The sequence below is a fragment of the Muntiacus reevesi genome, chromosome 4 (assembly GCF_963930625.1).
Source record: "Muntiacus reevesi chromosome 4, mMunRee1.1, whole genome shotgun sequence".
Classification (NCBI taxonomy): Eukaryota; Metazoa; Chordata; class Mammalia; order Artiodactyla; family Cervidae; genus Muntiacus; species Muntiacus reevesi.
This window is the reverse complement of record NC_089252.1, coordinates 112,196,939-112,209,061: the sequence shown is the minus strand read 5'-3', so window position 1 is coordinate 112,209,061 and position 12,123 is coordinate 112,196,939. Positions and strand designations below refer to the sequence as shown.

The window sequence follows — 12,123 nt, the reverse complement described above, 5'->3', positions numbered from 1 at the left end:
GCCTTCCTTCCGGGCGGCCTGAGAATGCCAGGAGGTTCCCAGGCCATGGGAGCCAGAGCCGCGTCCCTCATGAGGCCCGAGGCAGCACAAGCCTCTGAGATCGAGCGACGATGCCTGGTTCATCACCGATTCCACGGACGTGAACTTGGGCAAACTCCAGGAGAGGATGAGGGATGGGGACGCCTGGCCGTCGCACTCCTTGGGGTCGCAGAGAGTCAGCCATGACTTGGCAGCTGAACAACAGCAATTGACCTGGTTCTATCCCGGGAGGAGGAGGCGAGCAGAAAGGCCAGCAGGTCACGGCCACCGAGCAGCGATGCTGGGCTGGCCCCAGGGCGCACTCTCCCCCCTCCCGCCCAAGCCGAGGCGGGCGCGCCTGGGCACAGGAGGGGCAGGTGGCCCACAGGGCCGCCCCAGCCAAGCCGGCCATCTCCCAGGGGTTTGACCTCTGCTGTTGACGTCTCCCTGGTGGGTGCTGGAAGCATTTTTAGTTCCCAAGGAATGGCACTCAGCCCCCGGATGCCAGGCTGCCCTGAGAGACAGCTGCTGGTTTCAGACAAACACAGGCTGCCCTATATAAGGACCAGATGGCCACCAGTCGCCACCTCTGCCCGGAACCCCAGGTAGGCACTCTGGGGACGCTCGCGTGCGGGGGGTCTGTTTATGGGTCTCACTCATGGCAACGGCTGCGCACCCACAGGCGCCCTTCTGAACACGGGGAGGTCGCAGGGCCCCGGGCTGCCTGGCTGCTCCCAGCTGGACTTGGGAGCAGCCCCAGTGCCCCCGCGTCTCCTGGGACCTGGCCGGTTCGCCTTTCTCACCCCTCCACCAGAAACCTGGCACAAGGTTCTCAGGGTGGAGGATGAAGGATGTGGACAGTCCCACTGCCAAGCACCCGCCCCCGAGAGAACAGTCTTGGGAAGGAGCCCGCATGCTCCTACCTGGGGAGGCGGGCAGACGGCACTCCTGGGGGGAGCTGCTCCAGACAGCAGTCACCCCGGGTACAGGGGTCCAGCGCGGAGCCCCGCTGTCATCTCTCTAATCGGCCCAGAGACCCTCTCTCCTCCAGGTCCGTCTGCCTCCAGCCAGGGAAGCCATGCCTGCCCCATGGACCGTCTGCACCCTGCTGCTGCTCAGCGTGCTCTGGCTGGACTTGGCCATGGCGGGCTCTAGCTTTCTGAGCCCCGAACATCAGAAACTGCAGGTGAGACGTCACCCCGGGAGCCCTGCATCCTGAATGCCCCGAGCCGTGTAAGCTGGGCAGCGGCTCGCTCTGATCTTCAGCTTTCTCCCCGAGCCTGAAGGAGGGCTCTGGGTGTGATCGTGGGTCCACACCTCACTCTGCTTCTCGGAGGAGAGGGGGGATTCGGGGCCTAACGGGAGCACCTCCTCTTTCCTGCAGAGAAAGGAACCTAAGAAGCCATCAGGCAGACTGAAGCCCCGGGCCCTGGAAGGCCAGTTTGACCCGGAGGTGGGAAGTCAGGCGGAAGGTGCGGAGGACGAGCTGGAAATCCGGGTGGGTCCCTCTGCAGTAGGAGGGGGGGTGGGGAGGGCAGGGGAGGGCGGCCACCCACACACACCCACTTAGCAGCTACTCAAGGGGCATCAAACAGCAGGACAAGAGTGGACTCCACACCCCGGCTCTGCCAGGTCTTCGCCATCAACAGGCAAATGTCTAAGGAAATTTGCTGCAACAGGAGGAGCCCCGGCAGAGGGGAGGGTGCGTGCCAGCAAGTATTCACATCACTCAGGAAGGAGGAGCTGCTCACGGGCTGCAGGGGTCTCCCCGCAGAAAACCTCCCGATGGGCTCAGGGCCCTCCTTACTCTGTCTTGTCAGGGCGGCACCCTGGACGGGTGAACCCCCCTGCAGGCCAGGACGGAGCCTGGCAGGCTCGCCTGGGCTCAGGAATCCTGCCCAGGGCAAGGGTGCTGTTTGGAGAGAACAGGAGGACCAGGGCCTGAAGGGTTTTAAGGGCCCCCCATCACGTGGCCTTCCTGCCGGGGGGCCTGGCCACGGTCCCGGGAAAGGACTGGCAAGGGTTTAGGTGGGGCTGGGCATCTCCGTGCAGGGCGACCAGGGTCCCCCGAGGTGCCCGGTCACCACCGAGCGCCGCACCCCCTCGGCCTCACCTCCCACGGCTCCGCCCTCCTGCACGCGAGCGTAGGCAGTCACTTCAGTCGTGTCCGACTCCTTGTGACCCCACGGACTGTAGCCCACCAGGCTCCCCAGCCCGTGGCATTCTCCAGGCAAGAGTACTGTAGTGGGCTGCCAGGCCCTCCTCCAGGGGATCTTCCCCACCCAGGGATCAAACCCGCGTCTCTTACATCTCCTGCATTGCCAGGTGGGTTCTTTACCACAGCGCCACCTGGGAAGCCCTTCTACCCTCCTGCTTGGCACTGAAGCTCTACAACCGCCCGTGAGGTCGGTACGGCTGGTCTCTGTGGCCTCGTTTAGAGATGAGGAACAGAGGTTCAGCCAGGGGAACCCGCTGGCCCGACGGGCCGCCGCCTGCAGGCGCCGAGGTGGGACCCACGGTCTGGGGGGCTCGGGTCCCCAAGCCCTCGCTCTCCGTCGCCGGTCTGGCAGAGACAGCAGGTGCCCGGGAAGTCTCCTCCGCCCGCCTCTGCTCCCATCAGAGGTCAAATCCCCACCCCCAGCCCCTGACTCTCGCCGGGCGCCTCCTCCACCACATGTAAGACCCCACCCGTCACATTCCTACTTGACAACCGCCTGCAGGTTCTTAGATTAAAACCAGGGGACTTTCCTGATGAGACTGCCAGGCCCAGCGGGGCAAGGGAAGCCCTGGGACGGCTCAGCTGGGGGAGAAGTCTTGGCTGGGACTTCCCAGTTTCCACAGAGGCAACAGCAGGCCCCACCTCAGCCGGCACCAGAGTGTGTGATGTCCAGAGGTGGGGGGCCCACCAGATGTGGGGGAAGCCTGAGACACAGGCCGCAGGGTGTGGGCTGTGCGCCCCAAAGCCTCCAGTCCCGGGGTCCCGCCTCAGGCATCGCAGGCCCCTCCTCTCCCTCCACACGTTTTCCTAAAATGGGATCTCAAAGCGGAACGCTTTTTAGACCAAGTCCTGTCCCACCCCACCCGTCACCCACAGACCAGTCAGACACTGGGGCCAAGGCGGCCGTTTCCAGCCCCCTGAAGCCGCGCTCCCGTCCGACAGCCCCTCACCTCCTGTCACCGCCCCTCGCCCGGCTCCAGGGCGCAGACCAGCCGGCGGGTCCCCGGCTCACTGCTCACGGAGCCCCAGCGTCTGCTGGGGTCACCCGACCACCCACATCGGCCATGGGGCTGGAGGGGAAATGAGTATTTACTGAAGGGAGGGAACCAAGGGGTCTCAGTTCCCCCCAAATCGATGACGTCATCTCCACAGCTCCATCTTCACGGTGGACGCAAGAGGGGGAGGTAAATTTTAAAAGGGGAACCCACATTTTATCCGATATTTTACCCACATTTTACCCACATGTGGCCCCTCGGAACCCACATTTTGTTTTAATAACACCTTGGAGCATCCCTGCTCATCTGTGAAATGGGAGGCGGAGGGAAAGGCACTCAGCCCGGGCTGAGCAGGCTGAGGGCTGCACCCCTGCCAGGGCGGGGGGACCGAGGGCTCCCTTTCGGCCCCAAGATCCCTTCGTGGATTCACCCAGGAGCTCTGTCACCAACACGGCCAGGAACTGGAGGAGTGGAGGCGAACATGGTCTCCGCTCCCCCGGAGAGAAACAATGATGCGGCCACAGAGTTCCTTCCTGGTTGCCCAAATGTTTGAGCTTCAACAAGTCATCTCATAGGCTGCCGAGGAACTAGGAGACGGGGGGTGATCCCCCTGGAGAAGGGAAGAGACAGAGGCACAGAAAGAACAGACTTGGCTCAGAGCATTGTTCTAGGAAGAGGTCAACTTCCTTCCTATCTGGTCCAACCTGGAACAAGGAAGGGCCTGTGTGGTCGAGGGGAAGAGCCCCCGGGAAGGGAGGGGGCTGCAGGGACTGTCCCCCAGGCCAGTGCTGCATCCACCAGGGAAGCCCTGATCCCACATCACGCCGCCAGGGCCTGTAGCTCCGCCGCTGGCCATTCCGTTTGACGTCTTCTGAAGCTGAAAGGTGGAGGGGGTCACCTGATCTAGGGGACCCTGCAGCTTTTATCCGTAACCTCCTCAGAGCCAGGTAAAGAGGGCACAAGGGAAGCCTCCTAAGGATCGTGGAGTGGTGAGGCCAGGCCCGGGACGGCTGGTGACCCGGCTAAGCCACCCCTCGGGGACCCTGTCGGACCCCAGGCCCTCCCCTCTCCCCCTCCTGAGAGCCCAGGGCCTCTTCTGGGGTGGGGGTGCAGGGGACAGGGGTGGAAGGGTGGGGGTGACCTCTGACGATTCCTGGGTGGTCCTCCTCCTAGTTCAACGCCCCCTTTGACATTGGGATCAAGCTGTCAGGGGCTCAGTCCCTCCAGCATGGCCAGACGCTGGGGAAGTTTCTTCAGGACATCCTTTGGGAAGAAGCCGACGGTAAGTCCTTGCCCGGCTTGGCTCAATTGCAGGCTTCACCGGAGTCCCAGTGCGAGCCTGCCTAGGGGTAACAAAACAGAGGTTTCATTCCCCACCCTGCCTCTCTAAAGAGCTTCTAATTCCTCTTTCCCGAAGTCATCACTCAGTACCCATCGGGGATAGGGGCCAGGGCCCCAGCTTTTAGGGGACGGGCCAAAGTCGCATGGTCCAACTCTGGGGCCAGTTCTCTCACCATTACAACACATCTCCTCCGTCCCCCTGCAGAAGGAAAGCCAAATTGGATGGCAACAGGACAGTGGACACAGTAGAGGTTTTTCTGGTGGTTTTTCTTTTTTTGGCTACACAGCAAGGCACGTGGATCCTAAGTTCCCCGACCAGGGATCAAACCCGTGCCCCCTGTAGTGGAAGCATGGAGTCTGAACCAGTGGACCGCCAGGGAAGTCCTGGACACAGCTCTTTGATTTGCCCTCTTGCATTTTTCAGAAACCCTGGCTGATGAGTGACCAGCCCTGGGACCAACCCCCTGTCCGTTCTCCACCCTCAGAAGCTCTCACCTGGCTTCCAGGACACTTCTGAGACCACGTGCAGCTCTGAGGGGTGCTAGCCTAGGAGATGAATAAATGCTCAAATGAATGCAAAGGTTCAAAATGTTTATTTCACCAAAGACGAAAATTTCACATTTCAATGAGAAACAACCTGCCCCCGCAATTCCTGGTCTGTGGTCAATAGAAAGAGAGGAGAGGACGAGGAAGGACACACAGCACGGAGGTGTGCATGCTTAGAAACCAAACCAGATCCACTCCTACAAGCAGATACGGCTGCCGGGGATTGCAGGAGCGGAGGTGGGGGAGACAAGGCGGGGAAAAGGAGGTGAAAGGAGGGGCAAGATGAAGGAAAAGATGACAAAGTTCCTTTAAACAGCAGAGCTTCCCAGGTGCCAAGCTGCAACGGGCTTCTTATTAATAACTAGCAAGGGCTGTATGAACAGGGAAACTTCTCGTGACACCATCAGAGCCAATGTCCCTGAACTGACACTCACGGGCGGACGGGATGCTGGGAAAGGGAAAGCCTGACTTTGAGGCTGGACGTGAGAGGGGCGCTGACAATGGCGAGCGCCACTGCTGGACCTGGCTGACCTATGAAAAGGCCTAACACAGCGGACGCCACCGCCTGTGGCCGAGACTGACCACTGCCTTGGTCCCTTCGTTGATCTGGGACACGAGGTTGATGTCCAAACACGCTTGCAACCCCAGCTCATGGCTGAATGAGCCTTGATTGTTAAGCGCCACAACTGAATCCCAGCGAAGACCCAGTCTTCCTGGAAGGGATGTCACTTAGCACTCACTTGCACTTTGGTGCGAACATGTGAGCTGACTCAAGAGCTGGTGGCGATGGGTGGGCGATCACGGGGGAGAAGCAACACCCAGACACCCACCTGACATGTGCACACCCGTCACCAACATGCAGGACACCCCTCTGTGGAGCCGGGACAATAACCACCCTCGGGAGAAACCTTGGTCACAGAGAGCTCCCTCTAGGAGCCAAGTACCTTCTCCAGTGAAGTGCTGGCCATCCGGCAATCAAGTATGCCTGCATGCTAAGTCGCTTCAGTCATGTCTGACTCACTGCAACCATGGACGGTAGCCCACCAGGCTCCTCTGTCCGTGGGATTCTCCAGGCAGGAATACTAGAGTAGGTTGCCATGCCTGTCTCCAGGGCATCTGCCCGACCCAGGGATCGAACCTGCCTCTCTTACGTCTTCTGCATTGGCAGGTGAGTTCTTTACCACTAGCACCACCAGGGAAGCCCCCAGGTGCTCAAGACCAAAGCACGAATCACTGATCACACTTGATGGGCACCCAGAACCCCCACCACCATCCCTCAGCAAAGAGCCACCTGTGGTCAGAGGACCATCACTAAGGTCAGAAAGCCTCTTAGAAACAGACTCTGGGGCCCCGCCCCTGCCCTAGGACAGATAAGGATCTGCTTTCTAACAAGACCCCCAGGCGCATATAAAGTGGTTTACAGGCCACAGGGTCCTATTCACGAGCAGAGCCCGGTCCCCCGCCAGGCTTGGAGCAAGTGTCGACTCTCCTGTGACAAGAAAATGCAGGCCTGGCCCGCGGGCCTCAGCAAAACTGAGCGGGCAGCAAAGAGCTGTCCTGCCTCCTCTTTCACGTACCTCCCCCACCGGCCCTCTAAGCCTCAGCTCTGATGTCAACACCAGGCCTGTCCATCGGACGGACAACACACATACTTCTCCATCTCTCGGGGCACCTCACACGCTGACGATCTGACCGCCCAGTGCCTTAACTCAACGAGCCCTTCCTTCTGAAAGCATCTGCTTCTAAGTGGCGATCACAGTTTGAAAGGCTTTGTCCCCACAGGAGGAATCTAAGGTACTAGAAAGCAGGTGAACGGCTTGGGTGGGGGGAGGCAGGGAGGAAGCTGAAGCCTCCAGCCCCTCGCTCTGATGCAGAGACCAACATGTGGGCCTGGAGCTGAGTCACATCCCAGCTCTAAAGCTGAGCAGGGGTGCCACCCTAGCCCACTGCCCTCTTCTCAACACCCAGAGGAGGACCCAAGGTCTGAACACGTTCAAAGGGCCCAAGAAACCCGCTCCTGACCTGATGGACAGCAGCCAGATGGGGCTCAGGGGAGGACGGGTGTCAGGTCCCAGGGAACGCTGGTCACCGGCTGCCCCCTCCTCAGAGACAAGGCCTTACCCCTTCCTCAAGGGCCACACCAGCCTTCCCTCCCACCCGCCCAGGTCATTCACTCCACACACAGATGAGAAGCACCCACTCTGGCCTGGGCTCTCACTGGCCCAGGCAGCGCTGGAAAGCTTCGGACTCAGACTTGAACGTGAACAGCAGCTGCTGACCCACCCATGACAGTGAACTGTGCAGGCTCTTCCCACGTAAACACCCGTCTTCACTGGTCACTGTCAAGGACGAACCAAGCATCTCCCACTAGGACCCCTGCACGTTAACTGTCTTAACAGCCACCGCTTACTGCATTCTTCCTGGGCACCCCTGGTAGCTCAGATGGTAAAGACGCTGCCTGCAATGCAGGAGACCCAGGTTCGATCCCTGGGTCAGAGAAGCTCCCCTGGAGAAGGGAACGCTACCCACTCCAGTGTTCTTGCCTGGAGAATCCCAGAGACAGAGGAGCCTGGCGGCTACAGTCCATAGGGTCACAGAGAGTCAGACAGGACTCAGACTCACAAAGAGTCAGACACGACTGAGCGACTAACACTTTCACTTTCCTGGGCACCAGGCACTGCTCAAAATACTGCTTACATGAATTTAGTGTGATTTCAGTTAGTTTTCACACAAAAAAAACCCACTTATGAGGGAGAAAACTGAAGTCCAGAGGCATTAAGCGACTTCCCAAGGTCACAGAGCAAACAAGTTTCTGACCCACCCAGAGCTATGGGCTTAGGCCGCACTCCCGCACACTCAGCTGCTTCCCGCACACTCAGCTGCACACTCGGTGACCCACGTCACCGCCTGACCCTACCGCCTAAGGTCCCAGGGGTTCCTCTTGTTTCTATTTCTCATTTTCCTTCACAATACACGGGGTCAGCCTGGAGTGGCCTGAGGACAGTTTCAAGTCATTAACTGGCAGAAAAACTGATCACAGGGAACACACTTGAGAATACATAGCATTTCTAATCTGGTCCCAGGTCAGCCTGCTCAGACCTGCCCCTGCACACGTCCCTTCTTGACACCACTAACTCCGGTTCTCTGAAGCTGGTGTACTTATCCCCAGTACAGGTGTACTCAGCCTGTATCCCCAGGCTGAGCAAGGTATTTGCCACATGGGAGAAAACACCCTCCTTTAAAAAAAGACTTTAAAAAAGCCAAACTTTTGTGTTCTATAACTAATATGCCAGGTACATTAGCATATGAACTAGCACATGAACTTAACCTCTTACACACTGACAGGGGTGTAAGAAATTCTCTTACGATGGTGGACAGACACAACAGTAGAGACCCAAGCTTAGTTACCTCCCTTTAGTCTGTACCCACGTCCACACAGTGTTGACAGATGAGCGTTTACAGCGAGCAAGGGGACTGCCTGGTCACAGACCAAAGGTTCTTCTGCCGTCTTGGAAACTTCACTCCAGCACCACACACTTCAGTGGACACTGGCCCAGATGTTACGGAAGTCACTGATGCAAAAATGAAAACACTTGATATCTTCAGGACATTCCATCCAAATGCAGAATAATATACCTTCTTCTTAAGCACACATCGAACATTCTCCAGGATAGACCACATCTTCGGTCCCAAATCAAGCCTCAGTAAATTAAAGAAAATTGAAATCATATCAAGCATCTTCTCTGACCATAATGCTATGAGACTAGATATCAATTACAAGAAAAAAACTGTAAAAAATACAAACACATGGAGATTAAACAACACATTTCTAAAAAGCAACAGGTTACTGAAGAAATCAAAAGGGAAATCAAAAAATTTCTAGAAACAAGTGACAATGAAAACATGACAACTCAAAACCTATGAGATGCAGCAAAAACAGTTCTAAGAGGGAAGTTTATTGCAGTATAATCCTACCTCAAGAAAGAAGAAAAACATCAAACAGACAACCTAACTTTACACCTAAAACAACTGGAAAAAGAAAAAAAAAAATTGGTAGAAGGAAAGAAATCATAAAGTTCAGAGCAGATATAATTGAAAAAGAAATGAAAGAAACAATGATAAAGATTAATAAAACTAAAATGGTTCTTTGAGAAGATAAACAAAATTGACAAACCTTTAGCCAGACTCATCACGAAAAAAGAGAAGAATTAAATCAGCAAAATTAGAAATGAAAAAGGAGAGGTTACAACAGACAATGCAATACAAAGACAGACTATTATGAACAGCTATATGGCAATAAAATGGATAACCTGGAGGAAATGGGACCAATTCCTAAAAAAGTTCAATCTTCCAAGACTGCACCAAGGAGAAATAGAAATTATGAATAACCCAACTACAAGCACTGGAATTGAAGCAGTGATCAAAAATTTCCCAAAAAACAAAAGCCCAGGACCAGATGGCTTCACAGGAGGATTCTATCAAACATTTAGAGAAGAGCTAATGACTATCCTTCTAAAACTCTTTCAAAAAAATTGCAGAGGAAGGAACACTTCCTAACTCATTCTATGAGGTCACCATCATCCTGATACCAAAACCAGACAAAGACAACACAAAAAAAGAAAACTACAGGCCAATATCACTGATGAATATAGATGCAAAGATCCTTAACAAAATTTTAGCAAACAAGATTCAGCAACACATCAAAAAGCTCATACACCATGATCCAGTTGGGTTGATTCCAGGGAAGCAAGGATTCTTCAATATACACAAAAATCAATCAATGTGATACACCATATTAACAAATTGAAACATAAAAACCATATGATAATCTCAATAGATGCAGAAAAAGCCGTTGACAAAATTCAGCACCCACTTATGACTAAAACTCTTCAAAAAATGGGCATAGAAGGAACTACCTCAACATAGTAAAGGCCATATATGATAAGCCTAAAGAAAACATTATTCTCAATGGTGAAAAACTGAAAGCATTCCCCCTAAGATCACAAACAAGACAAGGGTGTCCACTTTCACCGCTATTATTCAACATAGTTCTGGAAGTCCAAGCTATAGCAATCAGAGAAGAAAAAGAAATAAAAGAAATCCAGATCAGAAAAGAAGTAAAGCTCTCACTGTTTGCAGATGGCATGAAACTGTATACAGAAAACCCTAAAGATAGTATCAGAAAATTACTAGAGCTAATCAGTGAATTTAGCAAAGTTGCAGAATACAAAATCAATACACAGAAATCACTGGCATTTCTATATACTAACAATGAAAAATGAGAAATTAAGGAGTCAATCCCATTCACCATTGCAACAAAAAAGAATATCTAGGAATAGACTTACATAAGGAGACAAAAGAACTGTATACAGAAAATTTTAAAACACTAATGAAATAAATCAAAGATGACATAAACAGATGGAGAGAGATTCCATGTTCCTGGGTAAGAAGAATCAATGTTGTGAAAATGACTGTACTACCAAAAGCAATATACAGATTCAATGTGATCCCTATCAAATTATCAATGGCATTTTTCACAGAACTAGAACATAAAATTTCACAATTCATATGGAAACACAAAAGACCCCAAATAGCCAAAGCAGTCTTGAGAAAGAAGAATGGAGCTGGAGGAATCAACCTTCCTAACTTCAGAGTATACCACAAAGCTACAGTCATCAAGACAGTATGGTGCTGGCACAAAAACAGATAGAGCAATGGAACAAGATAGAAAGCCCAGAAATAAACCCATACATCTATGGGTACCTTATTTTTAACAAAGGAGGCAGAATATACAATGGGGCAAAGACAGCCTCTTCAATAAATAGTGCTGGGAAAACTGGACAGCTACATGTAAAAGAATGAAATCTGGACACTTCCTAACAACACAAAGATAAACTCAAAATGGACTAAACACCTAAATGTAAGACCAGAAACTATAAAACTCTTAGAGGAAAACATAGGCAGAACACTCAACAACATAAATCAAAGCAAGATCTCTATGACCCACCTCCTAGAGAAACCAAAGTAAAAACAAAAGTAAACAAGTGGGACCTGATTAAACTTAAAAGCTTTTGCACAGCAAAGGAAACTATAAGCAAAGTGAAAAGACAACCCTCAGAATGGGAGAAAATAATAGCAAATGAAAACAACTGACAAAGGATTAATTTCCAAAATATACAAGTAGCTCATACAACTCAATACCAGGAAAACAAACAACCCAATCAAAAAGTGGGAAAAAGACCTAAACAGACATTTATCCAAAGAAGCCATACAGATGGCTAACAAACACATGAAAAGATGCTCAACACTGCTCATTATTAGAGAAATGCAAATCAAAACCACAATGAGTTATCACCTCACACCACTCAGAATGGCCATCAACAAAAAGTCTGCAAATAATAAATGCTGGAGAGGGTGTGGAGAAAAGCAAACACTCTTGCACTGTTGGTAGGAATGTAAATTGATACAGCCACTATGGAAGACAGTATAGATATTCCTTTAAAAAACTTGGAATAAAACCACCATATGACCCAGCAATCCCTCTCCTAGGCATATATCCTGAGGAAACCAAAATTGAAAAAGAAACATGTATCCCACTGTTCAATGCAGCACTATTTACAGTAGCCAGAACATGTAAGCAACCCAGATGTCCATTGACAAATGAATGGATATAGAAGTTGTGGTACATATACACAATGGAATATTACTCAGCCATAAAAAGGAACACATTTGAGTCAGTTCTAATGAGGTGGATGAACCTAGAACCTATTATACAGAGCAAAGTGAGTCAGGAAAAAAAGATAAATATTGTATTCTATTGCCTATATACAGAATCTAGAAAAATGGTACTGAAGAATTTATTTACAGGGCAGCAATGGAGAAACAGACATAGAGAACAGACTTATGGACATGGGGAGAGGGGAGGAGAGGGTGAGACGTATGGGAAGAATAACATGGAAACTTACATTACCATACGTAAAACAGATAGCCAACGGGAATTTGCTG

The 12,123-nt window shown here is 52.3% G+C and overlaps 1 protein-coding gene across 1 annotated transcript; it reads left to right on the top strand.

Annotated features, from left to right (window-relative positions):
- The first annotated feature begins 1,096 nt into the window (after positions 1-1,096).
- Positions 1,097-5,016, top strand: LOC136167859 (appetite-regulating hormone). Its single transcript, XM_065935414.1, has 4 exons — positions 1,097-1,204; positions 1,403-1,516; positions 4,405-4,513; positions 4,997-5,016. The coding sequence occupies exons 1-4, from the start codon at positions 1,097-1,099 to the stop codon at positions 5,014-5,016; spliced, it is 351 nt and encodes a 116-aa protein (XP_065791486.1).
- Positions 5,017-12,123: the final 7,107 nt, after the last annotated feature.

What these genes read in the sequence shown, in the direction of transcription:
- LOC136167859 (XM_065935414.1), top strand. Translation starts at nt 1,097, where the DNA reads ATGCCTGCCCCATGGACCGTCTGCACCCTGCTGCTGCTCAGCGTGCTC. An exon ending in AGGACGAGCTGGAAATCCGG is followed by an intron (nt 1,517 to 4,404) that starts GTGGGTCCCTCT and finishes TCCTCCTCCTAG; the next exon opens with TTCAACGCCCCCTTTGACAT. An exon ending in CCTTTGGGAAGAAGCCGACG is followed by an intron (nt 4,514 to 4,996) that starts GTAAGTCCTTGC and finishes TGCATTTTTCAG; the next exon opens with AAACCCTGGCTGATGAGTGA.